At 44.3% G+C, this 17,532-nt stretch overlaps 1 protein-coding gene across 2 annotated transcripts in view; it reads left to right on the forward strand.

The window, feature by feature from the left end:
• sgk1 (serum/glucocorticoid regulated kinase 1) overlaps positions 1–17,532 on the forward strand; it is a 112,636-nt gene that overhangs the window by 73,315 nt on the left and 21,789 nt on the right. For both annotated transcript variants that reach the window (XM_078399761.1, XM_078399763.1), the window contains one exon: positions 5,181–5,253. In XM_078399761.1, coding sequence (XP_078255887.1) covers positions 5,181–5,253 — 73 coding nt within the window. The remainder of the gene's footprint in view (positions 1–5,180; positions 5,254–17,532) is intronic.

Below are 17,532 nucleotides of genomic sequence, written 5' to 3' on the forward strand. Positions count from 1 at the left end.
TCTGAAAAAGGGTCCTTCCCCCGAAACATCACCCATCCTTTTTCTCCAGAGATGCTGCCTGACCCGCTGAGTTACTCCAGCACGCTGTCTCTATCTTCTGGCAAAATGATTGTCTAAGCTTCCACTGCACAACTCTGGCACTAGGATCTTCTTGTAAAATGTCAGAGCATTGACTATAGAGGTTGGGAGGTCATGTTGCAGTTATATAAGATGTTGGTGCAGCCACATTTAGAGTATTGTGTTCAGTTTTAGTCACCATGTTACAGAAAAGATGTTGTCAAGCTGGAAAGGGTGCAGAGGAGATTTACGAGGATGTTGCCAGGACTCGAGGGCCTGGGCTGTAGGCAGAGGTTGAGCAGGCTAGGACTTTATTCCTTGGAACGCAGGATGAGGGGTGATCATATCGAGGTGTACAAAATCATGAGAGGTATAGATCGGCTAAATGCCCACAGTTTGTGCCCAGCTTAGGGGAATCGAGAACCAGAGGACAAAGGTTTAAGGTGAGAGGGGGAATGATTTGATAGGCACCTGAGGGGTAACGTTTTCTCTCAAAGAGTGGTGGGTACATGGAACGAGCTGCCGGGGGAGGTGGTTGAGGCAGGCAACTTTTAAGATGCATTTGGACAGGTACATGGACAGGATAGGTTTAGAGGGATATGGGACAAACATAGGCAGGTGGGGCGAAGGGCCTGTTGCCACGCTGTTTGACTTTATGACTCTTATGCTGAGGTTTCAGATGTCATTATGCTGGAAAGGTTGCAGAAAATATTCACCAGGGTGTGACTCGAGGGCTTGTGTTATAAGGGTAAGATGTAATTTTGTATTGTGGCGATTAGCAGGCTGGGGTGTGACCTTATAGCAATATGCACAGTGGCGCAGCTGGTAGAGCTGCTACCTTACAGCACCAGAGACCCAGGTTCGATCCTGACCTCGGGTGCTGTCGGTGTGGAGTTTGCACGTTCTTCCTGTGACTCTGTCGGGTTTTCGCCGGGTGCTCCAGTTTCCCCTCATGGACACTAATGTCTGAGCACTAACTTTTATTTTGTAGGTATTATTGAGCATTTTTTGCGCTGTTGAATGTTGATACCTGCCAAATGCTCATTTTGTTCACGCAGATGCACCAAGTGTATTATTAATGCTTGCAGCTTGCCGTGAGTCCTCAGAGAAGAACAGCTGACCACTGTTGCCCAGAATCCAAGAGTCATAGAGGCATACAGCAGGAAAACAAGCCCGTGGGTCCAACTTGCCAGTTGAGGCCAGTTGTAGTTGAGGCCAGTTCATTGGCTATATTTAAGAGGGAGTTAGATGTGGCCCTTGTGGCTAAAGGGATCAGGGGGTATGGAAAGAAGGCAGGTACGGGATACTGAGTTGGATGATCAGCCATGATCATATTGAATGGCGGTGCAGGCTCGAAGGGCTGAATGGCCTACCCCTGCACCTATTTTCTATGTTTCTATGTTTGCCCAAGCTGACCAAGATGTCTCATCTCCACTCGTCCCACCTGCCTGCGTTTGGCCCACGTTCCTCTGAACCTTTCCTATCCATCTATCAGTCCAAATGTCTTTTAAATGTTGTTAAAGTGCCTGTCTTGCACTTGCAGCTCCTCTTGCAGCTCATTCCACACACCCACCACCGACTCTGTGCAAACGTGGCCCTTTAAATCTTGCTCCTCTCACCTTATATCTATCACTGTCCTCTGGCGCTTGACTCCCCTACTCTGGCTAAAAGACTCTGTGCATTCACCTTATCTATTCCCCTCGTGATATTATCCTCCTATGCTCCAAGGAATAAAGTCCTAGCCTGCCCAACCTAGTCCTCCAGGCAGAAGAACGAAGTTCAGTGCGGGCAGAGACTGAAGTGTTTTCACCAGAGTAGAGAGCTTTGTTAAGCCGAGACCATTTACCCGAAAGATTCAATGACATTATAGTGATAAATGATAAATTGTTCATAAATTAAGTGCAGAGGCTGGCTGATAGTGGTTTGATAACAAGGAGATTTGTTTCCTTCTTTCTAAACTGGCTAAAAGGACAATTTACATAAACAGGGAAAGCTTGTATTTATTTTAGCCGCATTCAGCACCAAAATATGTTTTAATTGAGGCATAAAGGCAGATGTTAAAAAGGGAGGGCTCAACTTGTGTCACCCCTCCTACTGAGTTTTGACCATATTAAATATTTTCTTTAAGATGACATAATCTTCCACATCCTTTTTGGCATTTAACTCGGGGTCACATTATTGGAATGAAAACACATTCACCCCGTTCTCAGAAACCGTGGGCAATTAGAAGCAACCCACCCACACAGAATCCTGACCAGACCTGGAGGGCTCAACTTAATAGCTGCGCGAAACAGGGATCAGGACACACGATCTGCTCATGCCTGTTACTTCCGATGCCCACAGCTCCTCGACGTTTGTGCTGCCTGCCGCTGTAATGATGTCAGTGTGCGGCTACTGCTAAACCGCGCTGTTCTTGGCCGCGTGCCTTCAACTTTGGGCCAACTTGTGAGCAGCCAGCACCACTTAAACCCAGCCTGTGCTCTGAAAGGAAGGGCAGGCAGTGTGGCTGCAGCAAAACGCTGGCATGTACCCGGGAGCACAGTCTAGCCAGGCACCAGAGAATGGCATAAGATGCCAGAGAGTGTGTGCTCCTTGTTATTTGTTTCTGAACTGGAGGCCTTGGTGGATGTTGTGGAGGGGAAGAGACCTGTAATCCCCTGGAGTCTGAAGACCCAGGTTAATTGGCCTCTGTAAAATTGAAAATTACTCATCCTACCTCTTCAACTTTAGACTTTGGAGGCATAATGGAGAGGGCCACCTAAACATTCCAATGTCTTCTTTTGACTTGTACACTATAGAGATACCGAGCAGAAACAGGCCCTTCGGCCCTACGAGTCCGTGCTGACCAGCAATCACACCGCACACTAGGACTATCCTACACAATACGGACAATTTACAATTTTATCAAAGCGAAACAACTTGTATGACTTTAGAGACATTTGTAACTTTGCATGGTCCAGGGGCAGATGGGAAATTCTCCAGACTGTGACAGGAACATGATGGTTTAACATGAAATTTTCTTGTGTTAAAATTGAACTGTCAGCAACTTCTCTGCAGGACATGTTTGTCTTCAAAATAACTAGGCATAGGCGGCACAATGGCGCAATGGTAGAGTTGCTGCCTTACGGCGCCAGAGACCCATGTTCGATCCTGACTACGGGTCCTGTCTGTATGGAGTTTGTAGATTCTCCCCGTGACCGCGTGGGTTTTCTCTGGGTGACAATAGACAATAGACAATAGGTGCAGGAGTAGGCCATTCGGCCCCTCGAGCCAGCACCGCCATTCAATGTGATCATGGCTGATCATTCTCAATCAGTACCCCGTTCCTGCTTTCTCCCCATACCCCCTGACTCTGCTATCCTTAAGAGCTCTATCTAGCTCTCTCTTGAATGTATTCAGAGAATTGTCCTCCACTGCCTTCTGAGGCAGAGAATTCCACAGATTCACAACTCTCTGACTGAAAATGTTTTTCCTCATCTCTGTTCTAAATGGCCTACCCCTTATTCTTAAACTGTGGCCCCTGGTTCTGGACTCCCCCAACATTGGGAACATGTTTCCTGCCTCTAACGTGTCCAACCCCTTAATAATCTTATACGTTTCGATAAGATCCCCTCTCATCCTTCCGTGCTCCGACTTCCTCCTACCATCCAAAGACATACAGGTCTGTAGGCTAAATGGCTTGGTATAATTGTCCCTGCTGCACAGGCTAGTGTTCGTGTGCGGGGATTGCTGGTCGGCGTGGACCCACTGAGCTGGTCGGCGTGGACCCTTGCGTGTCTCTAAACTAAACTAAACAAAATGAAGTTTTAATTAATGTTTAAAATGAAGGCAACAGACGACTGACAAACTCTTCCAGTGAACCTAGAAACTCCAGCATGCTTCAAATCCATTCCAGTGTACTGAGAGTGACATGAAAGTTGGTAGCTTGCCTTTGTAGCAGTTCCAGATGTTAACTGTTTTCATGCATCCAATTTAATTCAGTAGATGTGAGATTTACTGTGAACGATTTTGGTCATATCTTTCCAAATTAATCTAAAGCTGAAAAAATAATTCTTTGGAGTCAAATCTGCGAAGTCTTCTGATGATAGGTTTTCTTTTTGTGTCATCAATTGCTCTTTCCTGCCACAGGTAAAATATTCCAACTTCTCTAATACAATTGTTCTGGTTGCTTGCTTTTTTTTTTTAATGCTCCCACTTTAATTCATAGCAAAACTTAAGAGTTCCACTTACTGCACTTGTCAGTGAGTAGGTGCTCTGCTGGTTGTGCTATGGAACTGAGTTGATAAAGAAAGACCCATGTTTTAGTAGCAATAGAATAGGCAATAAACACAAAGTGCTGAAAGAACTCAGCAAATCAAGCAGCATCTGTGGTCATGGACACAAGATGTTTTGGGTTAGGACCCTTCCTGGGCTCTTTCTTTGCAAATCGTTGGGACTGAGACTGAGTAAAATTCAGCCAGGGTCCCTGCTAATGAAGGCAAGACTGAGGTAGATGGCACGTTGGAGCAGCGGTAGAGCTCCAGAGCTGTCTTACAGCTCCAGAGGCCCGGCTTCGATCCTGACTACGGGTGCTTTCTGTACGGATTTGTACGTTCTACCTGTAACCACAAGGGTTTTCCCCAGGGGCTCCGGTTTCCTCCCTCATTCAAAAGACGTGCAGGTTTGCAGGTTAATTGGCTTTGGTAACGATTGTAAATTGTCCCTAGTGTGTAGGATAGTGCTGGTGTGCGGGGATCACTGGTTGACGTGGACTCAGTGGGCCAAAGGGCCTGTTTCCGCGCTCTAGCTATAAACTAAACTAAACTAAACAACTGTCTGTTCTACCCACACACTACTACTAGGTAAAATGGACATGGCAAGACCGGCCTTTACAGTCAACTCTTCTCCTTCAATAATAACCTCCCATACACTTGTTTGGCCTCTTTAGTCTGAAGTGATCACTTATCATGTGGGACATAACAAATTGATCACATGACATTGTGCACTGAACTTGGTGGACTAACGTGGTAAGACGTGAAGGGCTCCTAATTCTTGCTTGATAATTTGCAATGCTTCATAATGTTCAATGAATTAGAAGAGTAAATGGTACAATATGATGACTTACATTGTTAATATTACTACAGGAAAAGAACCAGTGTCAAGGTGAAAACCGGAAACAGGCATCTGACAAAGTCTACACAACCAACTGCAATCCAGGTACAATTTATCTGAAGTTTATGGACATAAAGTCATAAGGTCATAAGGAATAGGAGTAGAATTAGGCCATTCAGCCCATCAAGTCTACACTGCAATTCAATCATGGCTGATCTATCTCTCCATCCTAACCCCATTCTCCTGCCTTCTCCCATTAACCTCTGACACCTGTATTAATCAAGAATCTATCTATCTCTGCATTAAAAATATCCACTGACTTGGCCTCCTCAATCCTCTGTGGCAAAGAGTTCCACAGATTCGCCACCCTCTGACTAAAGTAATTTCCCCTCATATCCTTCCTAAAAGAACGTTCTTTAATTCTGAGGCTATGCCTCTAGTCCTCGACTCTCCCACTAGTGGAAACATCCTCTCCACATCCACTCTATCCAAGCCTTTCACTATTCTAACCTCAATCCTCTTTTCAAACCTCAAATAATTAATAAACATATTTAAACCATCAACTCCCACAATCTCTGGAGCGATTGTTTCAACCAAAGCGTATATTTTAGCTATATCCAAAGAATTGATTATGCTGGATAAATTACTATCATGCGAAGAAAGCAAATGATAGCAGCAGAACCAAAAATGAATGGAGTAAACAAAGTAGGAAACCTGAAAGGTATTTCAAACTTCATTATAAAAAAATCTGAAGGCATATTTGACTGTTGTGAATCTGTTTGTAAAGTAGGATGCAGGAGTGCAGAGATTTTTTACTGGGAGTCAGTCAAGTGCTTTGTAGTTGCTTTGCATGAAGCAATACATGGGGAACAGAGGGTGGAAATGGATGAGTGAACAGGACAGAGCCGGAGTGATGGATCAGTTCCATGCTTTTCAGGAGAAAAGAGGGAGAGTGAAAGAGAGTTTCCATCCTCACATTTCAATTCTAAAGGATATATGCACCTAAATTTAAAGATTAGCTTTCACGTAACACAGTCTGACAGGAGCAGAACTTGGCCAAGGAATGCAGGGGAATCCATGTCTGCTCGTGGCCTCCAGGAATAACATAGTGGCGTAACAGTGAGGGACTAACCTCTGAAAGATGAATAATGGAGTTGGGTATCAGTGATAATTCAATGTTTGCTCAATTCCCAATGGTGGCTGTGTCCTCGGGATCTGGGCTCTTAAATCTGAAATTTCCTTTTCTATCACTGAAACTATCCTTTAATTTCCCCCCCCCCCCCACCCTTTAACACACTGTTCAAGACGTGTTTCTTTGACAAATTCTTTACTCATCTATCATATCACGTAACATCTATAGGACTCTCAGTGAGTAGATGGAAGTGATAGTGAGAAATAAAAAGGCCCAAAGAAGGTCGAGGGCCGTCCGGGGGAGTCCATGGTCTGAAGACGGGTCGTGACCCGAAAGGACACCTGTTCCTTCTATCCAGAGATACTGTCTGTCCCGCTGAGTCACTCCAGCATTTTGTGCCTATCTTCGGACTCACAATAGACAATAGGTGCAGGAGTAGGCCATTCAGCCCTTCGAGCCAGCACCGCCATTCAATGCGATCATGGCTGATCACTCTCAATCAGTACCCCGTTCCTGCCTTCTCCCCATACCCCCTCACTCCGCTATCCTTAAGAGCTCTATCCAGCTCTCTCTTGAAAGCATCCAACGAACTGGCCTCCACTGCCTTCTGAGGCAGAGAATTCCACACCTTCACCACCCTCTGACTGAAAAAGTTCTTCCTCATCTCCGTTCTAAATGGCCTACCCCTTATTCTCAAACTGTGGCCCCTTGTTCTGGACTCCCCCAACATTGGGAACATGTTATCTGCCTCTAATGTGTCCAATCCCCTAATTATCTTATATGTTTCAATAAGATCCCCCCTCATCCTTCTAAATTCCAGTGTATACAAGCCCAATCGCTCCAGCCTTTCAACATACGACAGTCCCGCCATTCCGGGAATTAACCTAGTGAACCTACGCTGCACGCCCTCCATAGCAAGAATATCCTTCCTCAAATTTGGAGACCAAAACTGCACACAGTACTCCAGGTGCGGTCTCACCAGGGCCCGGTACAACTGTAGAAGGACCTCTTTGCTCCTATACTCAACTCCTCTTGTTACGAAGGCCAACATTCCATTGGCTTTCTTCACTGCCTGCTGAACCTGCATGCTTCCTTTCATTGACTGATGCACTAGGACACCCAGATCTCGTTGAACTCCCCCTCCTCCTAACTCACGGTGAGGTTGTGTCTGATTCTGTTCCAGTGAAGAACTAAGGGCTGTTTTGCAATGATCGCGGTGCTTTTGGTGGAGAAACGATGGGCAGATGTTGGCTTAAAGCCAGCAAATTATTCACATTTGCCTTTGTCCTCCAATTTATGACACCCCTCAAAGTCCACCCCATCTCCACACAGGAAATTTACTTTGAGAAAAGGTAGGAAATGCTAGCATGAATTATACTTATAATCCAAAGTGAAATGGATTTGATAATGGAGGGGATTAATGTCATGTACGTAAACTTGGAACCATCTAAAGTCATTCCTGATTACTGCAAAATCCCGAGTGTAACATTTGGCATACATTTATAGTACCTTTTACATTCAAGGATAACCCACATTTCTTCAGGATTGATCTATTACTCTTGAGGTGTTCTCACTGTAACACAACATGAGCAATTAATTGGCTTTGATTACATTGCACATGTGTAAGTAATACTTGGGAACTGAATACTCAGTAGTTGGAAACTTAATAAGTTCTGTGATTAAACGGCCTTCATCTGTTAAATGGAGTGTTTTGTGAAGTGGTAAAGGGTTAATTAACCTTTAGTTTATTTATCTCACAAAGAAGTATAATTCGTGCTAGCATTTTCAACCTTTCAAAGTCCGACGGTTAAAAGCTATTGCAAACCCTTAAGCAGTCTCCGAGAAGGTAAAGGTGAATACCCTGCATAATTTACATTATCACTGAGAGATATGAGAAGATTAGAACCCAAGGTAAGTTGGCAAATTAGATCCAAAGTTGACTTGGTTTATAGGAGACAGAGGGTGATGGTGAAGGGTTGCTTCTGTGATAGGAAGCCTGAGATCAGAGTGCACCATGGAGATTAGTGCTGGGACTCTTGCTGTCTGTTAGGTACATTAAGGATCGGGTTAAGAATCCTTAGGAGGAGGTACACACCAATGCCTGTGCATCTGCAGTTCCTTCCAACATATATAAAAGCTCTGTCCCTCTCTTCCCCTCCCCCTTCCCAGTTCTCCCACTGTCTTCCTGTCTCCATCTATATCCTTTCTTTGTCCCGCCCCCCTGACATCAGTCTGAAGAAGGGTCTCGACCCGAAACGTCACCCATTCCCTCTCGCCTAGATGCTGCCTGACCTGCTGAGTTACTCCAGCATTTTGTGATACCTTCTAAAAGTACTTTATGGTTAGCATGAACATGATGGGCCAAAGGGCCTGTTTCTGTGCTGTGTGGCTCTATGACTCTATAACGCCAAGGCTGTAATAGGACCTAACATGCTGTTCCATTTGATAGGTAGAAGATATTTTTTACTCCTCTCTAGTTGTTTTCTTCCCTCACTCTCACAGTGGTATGTAGCTTTGAGGGTTTCAATCAAACTTTTGTTCCTTGCCCGAACAACAACATTTTACATATAGGCCAAAGCAGCCCTTGTAGGAAGAGTCTCTGTCTGCAGATGGATTGAAAACTAGAACTTAACCAGGCAACCACACACTTGCACCTCCCAACAAAACTCCCTGGCTAACAATCAGGAAAGTACGCTGACATTTTTCCCCTTTATTAATCATCTTCACTGAAGCTCACAGGAACAGCTGACGAGAGTACTCCAGCAGCATGGGACTCCTTAAATCCATCAAACTGCTCTATCCATGAGAGGTTTAGTCAACCTTTGCAATTCGGATACATACTTGCCTGATGTAAAAACATCACTAACAATTGCCATCTTACTGGAGGACTTTCTTTTTCAACCTAGAAGTGAGATTCAAAGGCAAAAGGAAATGAGTAAAAGAACGTGCTTAAAGTTGTATTCTCAAGCAGTGAAATAAAAAGGGATTTGTTCATTCTAAAAGTTTTAAAAAAAGGATAACGAGTGAAAATGAGAGTTGAGACTGAAAGAACAAAGAGAAAGCAAGCAGGTTATGGTTGATTTATTTTACTCATGTTGAGTTCTCTATTCCCTATCCCTGAGATTGTGCCTTGGGGTTAGCACTTGTGTAAATTAGTCACAAATTACTGTTAAATTTGTACAGTTTGCCCCTGTTTAACATCAAAAGTAGATGGACTTCTATCCCAACACTGTTGCATTCAGATGTCTGCCACTCTAAACTAGATATCTCACCAGGAGAAAATCCACCATATTTCTTTATACAGCATCTTAACATTAGAAAGTGCTCCAATTTATTCAGAGGGGAACCAAAATATACCATATTTCTACATGACATAGAAGAAGGCCATTTCGGCCTATTGAATCTATGTCATAAAGGGTCATAGACTCATACAGCATGGAAACAGCCCCTTCAGCCCAACTCAGCCAGGCTGATCACAGAGAAATCCCATTCCCCCCCCCACTAAATTTCCCTGTAACCTATTCTCCGAACTTACCCTTCGATCTGTCCAGATTCTACCACTCATGTTCACACTTTGAGAATCTTTACAGTGGCTAATGAACCTGTCAGTGAATGAGGTCAACTAATGAGAATAACTGCAATGGAGCAGATATATTAACGCTAAGGTTGAAGGGAGAGAGGTAAAGTGATGATGATGCTGTGTGTTGCTCTTGAGACAGGCAAAGCTTCATCGGGAAAGATGCACCATAGAAAGCTTGCTGTTAGGTTGCACCACAGCTTGGTTTAGGAACAGCTCTGCCCAGAGCACAGGAAATTGCAGAGAGTTGTAGATGCAGCCCAGTCCATCGCACAGACCTCCCACCACTGACTCCATCTACACCTCACGCTGAAGAACAGCCAAGCACGGCAGAAGGTACAGAAGCTTGAAGATATGCACCATCAGGCTCAGTAACAGCTTCTTCCCCTCTGTTATCAAGCTTCTAAACAGTCCTTTCATAAGCTAGGGTACTGTCTGATTCATCCCTATCACATTGAGGACATTGGAGTTTGGCTGTGGAACTGATGCGCTACAAAGTGCTACAAGGCTGAGAACTATATTCTGCACTCTGTATCTTCCCCTTGGCTCTATCTATTGTGTTTGATTGTTTTCATAAGTGATAGGAACAGAATTAGGCCATTCGGCCCATCAAGTGAACTCTTTGTGTATGGTCTATCTGATCTGTTTGGATAGCATGCAAAGCCAAGCTTTTAACTATTGTCAGTACATGTGACAATAATAAACTTGAACCTAAATCGCAAATCTGTCATTGTGCCAAGTGGTGCTGCGCGACTCTACTGCTAGAAGCCTGCGGTGTATATTGTCTACCTGCCAACATACTTTCTACTCTCATTGCTTAGATGTCCTCATGGCCTGGGCACTGACCAATCTGACTGAGGAGAAACACAGTTTAAGCGGTCACAAAAAAAAAACCATTGTTAGAAGCTAAAGATAAATGTAAATGAGATCTGGTAAAATTTAGACCATTCCAATTTTACGCTGAGCAAATGGATCGTTTATTGTGGCTCGATATTAATTTTTCCATCAGAAGAATGGGAATTTACTGGGGCGTTACAGTGGCGCAGCGGTAGAGTTGTTGCCTTACAAAGCCAGAGACCCGGGTTCAATCCTGACTACTGGTGCTGTCTGTACAAAGTTTGTGCGTTCTCCCTGTGACCACATGGGCCTTTCTCCGGATGCTCTGGTTTCCTCCCACACTCCAAAGACGTACAGGTTTGTAGGTTAGTTGGATTTTGTAAATTGTAAATTGTCCCTAGTGCGTCGGATAGTGCATGTGTACAGGGTGATCGCTGGTCAGTGCGGACTCGGTGGGCCGAAGAACCTGTTTCTGCGCTGTATCTCTAAAGTCTAAAAGTCTAAAGAAGACATTGGAACATTTAGGTGGCTTCTCCATTACGCCTTGATGACATTTGGATTTTTCTATATTACCAAAGCATGGCATTGGAAGTAATGCTCCTGTCCGTGTCCTATAGAATGTTTCTAGCATGCAGTTGCATGTAACGGGCATGCATTATTCTGGTCATACATGTTTGCTCTACAAGCATGATGCCAGAATGCAGGTGAAAACAATGACAATGCTTTATTAGCTGTTACATGTTGAGTTAGGTGAGTCAGAATTGGGTTTTTTTGCTTCATCAACAGTGGTTTTGAAACGATGAGTTGTCACTGCCTTAATTATAAACTTTCTTCAGTTTTGACAAGGAATTTGAAATATACTCAATTATGTGAATATGCACTTCATCGAATAGGGCACCATAGCTACAGTGAAATAAACTGCTGTTTTATGCAGCATGTGTGATATACTGGAATCTGGATACATTTTGTGATAAACCAAGAGCTTTATATAATATTTATATGATTTTGGGAGCGTACTTGTTTACAAATTTGTTGGTTGCTATGGCAGCACAGTTATCCTGCCAGCAATTACATAAATTCATCTGAGCCTTCATTGTACATATGGCGATCAGCAATATCGGGTTCAAAGAAGGATCTGACTTGATGATTTGCATCTTTATGGGGCTGCTGGATTTTAACTTTGTCATGCTAAAAAGAGGTACTTTCTTTTCTTATCGTTAATTCAGTGGGTGTGGTGGGATTAAAGTTCTAAGTTAGCAATTATGACCGTTAGTCACGTCTATCACATGGTGACATCATTTTGTTTTGAACTCAACGGCAGTGATCAAAAAAAATGAAAGGAAATGTTCACTACATATTTCTCCTGAAGCAATGCTGTGGGCTGGAGTGCCTTGCCATTGCAAGGGAATGAGTAGCCTCAGGATTCTAACCCGAGCAATTCTTTACAGGACCGCTACTTCAATTTCAACAATACAAAAGGGTTATATTGCAGATGCTGGAAATGTGAGGTTAAAAAGTAAAAACTATGGAAATACCCGGTTAACGTTTTCAAATTAATAACCTTTTATTTGCTTGGGAAATAGTTTGGAGGTGCAAGTAGAAGAAGAGAAAAGGGACGAAAAGGAGAGGACAAGTAAGAAGGCCGGTAATGGGTTGCAAAGTAGCAGAGATTAAATGACCAGAATAATGCTGGTATAAGATAATATAGATGGCAACTGGGTCAATTAAGGATCTACAGATGAAAATGGTTCAGGGATAAAACAATGTCAAGTGTAGGAAGGAACTGCAGATTTGGTTTACACCGAAGATAGGCACAAAATGCAGGAGTAACTCAGCGGAACAGGCAGCATCTCTGAGGAGAAGGAATGGGTGACGTTTCGGGTCTGAAGAAAGGTCTCGACCCGAAAGGTCACCCATTCTTTCTATCCAGAGATGTTGCCTGTCCCGCTGAGTTACTCCAGCATTTTGTGTCTACATCAAACGCCATCTCTAGAGGAAATGGAAATGCGTATAGTAGAGGAAATATTTAAAATTGTTGAATTGAATCAAGTCCAAATGCTTTAATGTGTATGTTCCAAAATTGGAGGTGTTATCCAAGCTTAAATTGATCTGACAGGACATTATGATTTGTGCCCTTGTAGGAATGTATCCAATATTACGATAGGAGGTCAAGGTTAGAGAGATCAGGATGAGAATGATATGGAAAATTAAAGTGACAAGAATCTTTGGGGGTTACATTTTGAAGAGATGGAAATTTTAAGAAACAGGTGATTACATTTTGAAGCGATGGAAATTTTAAGAAACAGAGGTGATTCGGGATTTTCACAATCTCCAGAGCAGGGGTAGAAGCTGAAAGAGCAGGTAGCCGACAGTGAAAATATAAGGCAAAGGAGACACAAAGCACAGGCACCAATCTGCTGGCAGATCTCAGTGCAACATCTTGTTTTGTTTACCACTGAAATGCGGGTGGTGCTGAATAAAATGGTTGTGAGAATATCTCAGTGTGCTGCTGCACTGCATCACCCAGAAAGGTTAGCATTGGAGCATGTCCTGGTGCAGGTGGAGGTGGAGCCAAACCTGAGCTGCACCAGGTAATTATTTTAAGTGGACTAAATGACTCCTTTGCTGCGTGTTGCTGCAGGGATGCTTGCCAGTGATATCTCACTGCCGCCTCAGACCGCAGGGAAAACAGGTGCTCCTGGCTTTTGCCACGTCGGTGTGACAAGCTTGCAGAGAAGACTGCTGGAGTGGAAGGGTCTGAAGAAGGGTCTCGACCCGAAACGTCACCCATTCCTTCTCTTCTGAGATGCTGCCTGATCTGCTGATTTACACCAGCATTTTGTGAATAAATACCTTCGATACCAGCATCTGCAGTTATTTTTTTACACTAGAGTGGTCTGTGATCACCCAGGCCTGCCATTGTACACACACACACACTGTCAGGGAAGCACAGTTAGCTGTGAACTGTGTGCTTGCCAGCATATATTCAATATCATGGTTTAACTCCACAACGCACATCTGAGTGGTGGTCTTATGTTTGTCGCACGCTCTTCGTACAAGAAATTACGGCCTGTGATGGTGCAAACATGGCGCCCAACCCAAGCGACTATCTGCGTGCTGGTCCCAGAAGTGGATCTGCAGTCATTCATTACAATCGCTCCACTCTTTTAAACCTCTACTCCAACAGCGGCATTTCTTACTCGAACTATGCTATCTGTAGAATGTGGACGGCTTAATTGTAATCATGTATAGTCTTTCCGCTGGCTGCATAGCATGCAGCAAAAGCTTTTGACAGCTCGTGGCTGCCACCACATCTCCAGCATTTCTTAGAGTAGTGACCCTTGTCTTTGGTTGTCCTTTGTTGACTCCTTGTCTTCTGGATCTGCTCTACATCTTGGAACGAGACGTTGCACTGAGATCTGCCAGCAGATCGGTGCCTGTGCTTTGTGTCTCCTTTGCCTTATCTCGGTACACGTGGCAATAAACTAAACTAAACTAAACTGAACTAAACTAAACCCACGGGGCGGCACGGTGGTGCAGCAGTAGAGTTGCTGCCTTACAGCGCCAGAGACCTGGGTTCGATCCTGGCTGTTATGTCTTTGTGCTGTAGAGTGGCTGTATACGGTTCAGAGTTCGTCAACTTGTAGATCGATTCGTCGTCCAAGTGGCTCATTGTTTCCTCTGATGAATTCGAAGCTGCCTCCTCCAAGTGGTTTGCTTTTGTCTGAGATTGTCATCTCCTCCGCTGATAGGCTCTAACAGCCTCACACTGACTCTTAGTGTGGCCCATTCCCGAGCACCTGAAGCATCTACCCTCTCGAAATTTGCACATCGCTGACTCGTGGCTGCCACCACATCTCCAGCATTTCTTAGAGTAGTGACCCTTGTCTTTGGTTGTCCTTTGTTGACTCCTCGTCTTCTGCTGTTCAGACGCCTTCCTTTGAAGCTGATTGACGGAGGTAGTATCCTCTTGAGGCCTTCCGATCTTCTGGATCTCCTCTACATCCTGTTTGGCAACCTCCATCGTTGTCGCAATATTGACTGCGTTCTCAAAGGTTAAATTTTGTGTACCCAACAATTTCCGCTGGATGTTCACATCTGCACACCCTACCGCCAATCTGTCTCTCAGCATATTCTCCAGTTCCTTGAAATTTCACCCATCACTTAACTGTCGAAGTTTTGCTAGGAACTGACGGATTGTTTCATTTGCTTGGGTGCAGGTATAGAATCGATACCTTTGCACTATTTCTGTTGGTTTTGGCGAGAAATTAGCAATTAAAGCATCCTTACGTTCCTGATACATTTTACTTGCGGGCTTAGCTGGCTGCAGCAATGCTCGTAGGGTGTGGTAACCCTTGCTTCCTAAACCTGTAAGGAGCAATGCTCTTTTCTTCTCTTCTGACGTGATATCGTTTGAAGTGAACCAAGCCTCTAAGACTTCAGTCCATTCCTCAAAAGTATAACCAGATTCTAACTGGGGCACATTCCCAATGATTGGATTAGCCATGGTTACACTATTAATACTCGGTTTCACAGCAACACTATTTAAAAGTTATCACCGTCGCTGGTCTGCTCTCGGATAGACAATAAACAATAGACAATAGGTGCAGGAGTAGGCCATTCGGCCCTTCGAGCCAGCACCACCATTCAATGTGATCATGGCTGATCATTCTCAATCGGTACCCCGTTCCTGCCTTCTCCCCATACCCCCTGACTCCGCTATCCTTAAGAGCTCTATCTAGTTCTCTCTTGAATGCATTCAGAGAATTGGCCTCCACTGCCTTCTGAGGCAGTGAATTCCACAGATTTACAACTCTCTGACTGAAAAAAGTTTTTCCTCATCTCCGTTCTAAATGGCCTACCCCTTATTCTTAAACTGTGGCCCCCGGTTCTGGACTCCCCCAACATTGGGAACATGTTTCCTGCTTCTAACGTGTCCAACCCCTTAATAATCTTACATGATACTCGGTTTCTCATCGTCGGTAGCGGTTGCTGGTGACAAAATAGCGGCGGCTGGACTTGGTCCTTGGGCTGCACGACACCTACGTCTGGTGGCTTAGCTATTACTGGCAAGCGGACACGATTGATGTTCTGCTGGCTATAGCTGCCTCTATGAGCTGCACTGCACGGCTACAGCACTGCTTGTACGGTAGGTTGCATCGAGGGATTGACGTGCACTCGGCGATCGTGCGTTCCATGTTTTCCAATTACATACCGCATCATTAACTTCATTTCGTGTAAGAAAATAACTGCAGATGCTGGTACAAATCGAAGGTATTTATTTCACAAAATGCTGGAGTAACTCAGCAGGTCAGGCAGTATCTCAGGAGAGAAGGAATGGGTGACGTTTCGGGTCGAGACCCTTCGTCACCCATTCCTTCTCTCCTGAGATGCTGCCTGACCTGCTGAGTTACTCCAGCATTTTGTGAAATAATTAACTTCATTTCGGTCGTGCGAAAACATCAAAGTGACCACAATCTGTTCCTGTTAGAGGAATGCTATCTTCGTCGCCAAATTGTTACGTCTTTGTGCTGTAATCGGACTATGAATAAAACTCGGAACACACAAGTATTTAAACGTGCCTTGGTCATGTTATCGCCATCTTGAGTCTCTCTGCGCATGCGTATAATCGCGCAAGTCATTTCATATTAAATCGTTCTCATACACAACACTGACTATGGGTGTTTCACTGTATTGAGTTTGTACGTTCTCCTTGTGACCGCGTGGGTTTTCTCTGAGATCTTCGGTTTCCTCCCACACTCCAAAGACCTACAGTTTGTAGGTTAATTGGCTTGGTGTAATTGTAAATTGTCCCTAGAGTGTGTAGGATAGTGTTAATGTGCGGGGATCGCTGGTCGGTGCGGACTCGGTGGGCCAAAGGGTCTGTTTCCGTGCTTAACTTAACTAAACTTAACTAAACTAAGTCAGTCAAAGCAAAGCATGCTCGCTTCTGACTGCAGGTGAAAGGTGCGTGGGTACCAGCAGGCCCAGGGTATTTCTCGTACAGTCTGTCCTGTCTGGGATCCCTCCACAATCCTTCTCAACACTGGAAAACCCACTGATGCGTGTAAAGGAGTTGCGGGCAAAGATAAACGACTGGCACAAAGGCTTGAGATGGACAGAGAGCCAGTCGACGGGGAGAAACGTCCATAGTGGCTGGAGTAGGCTTCCACTGTATTACAAACATACTGCCCCTGTACAATGTTGGGCCAAGAAGTCTTGAGTACATATTCAGATGGATACATTTACCTTAGATTTCCTGGATATTATAATGGTAGGAAAAGGCATGGTAGATTCCTTTGACCTGGATAAAGGAATCTACTATTATCCTCCTATAATGGTAGGACAATTATATTTAAGTGAATTGCCCAGCTGATAAGTCAAGCAACTCATCCTCCCCACAGAAAATGTGTCTCCACATTAAGGAATCCAATTTCTGTTGCAGCTTTGCTAACTGCTTGGACCAAGTCCAAATCTCACCTCATCTCTTTGCATTAAGTTTGCAACTAATTCCCAGCGTCAATTAAAGGGAAGATGAACTTCTTTGTAGAATGAGGATTGAGATTAAGAGCCCAGCTGCTTCTTTGATTGTGTTTGGCAGAGGCATCTCTCCTCTCGGTTTGACCTTTCTGTGACTCTCTTTTTGCCCCACTGCCCTCCATGGTTTGGTCGGGCCTGATCTACAGAGGTTCATGAAGATGACACACCTAACACAATCTAGAGGAAGGGTTCCGACCCAAAGCATCACCTATCCATGTTCTCCAGAGATGTTGCCTGACCCACTGAGTTAGTCCAGTACTATGTGTTATACACAAAATTCCTTCCAGCATTTGAAGTT

The sequence above is a fragment of the Rhinoraja longicauda genome, chromosome 5 (assembly GCF_053455715.1).
Source record: "Rhinoraja longicauda isolate Sanriku21f chromosome 5, sRhiLon1.1, whole genome shotgun sequence".
NCBI classification, from domain to species: domain Eukaryota; kingdom Metazoa; phylum Chordata; class Chondrichthyes; order Rajiformes; family Arhynchobatidae; genus Rhinoraja; species Rhinoraja longicauda.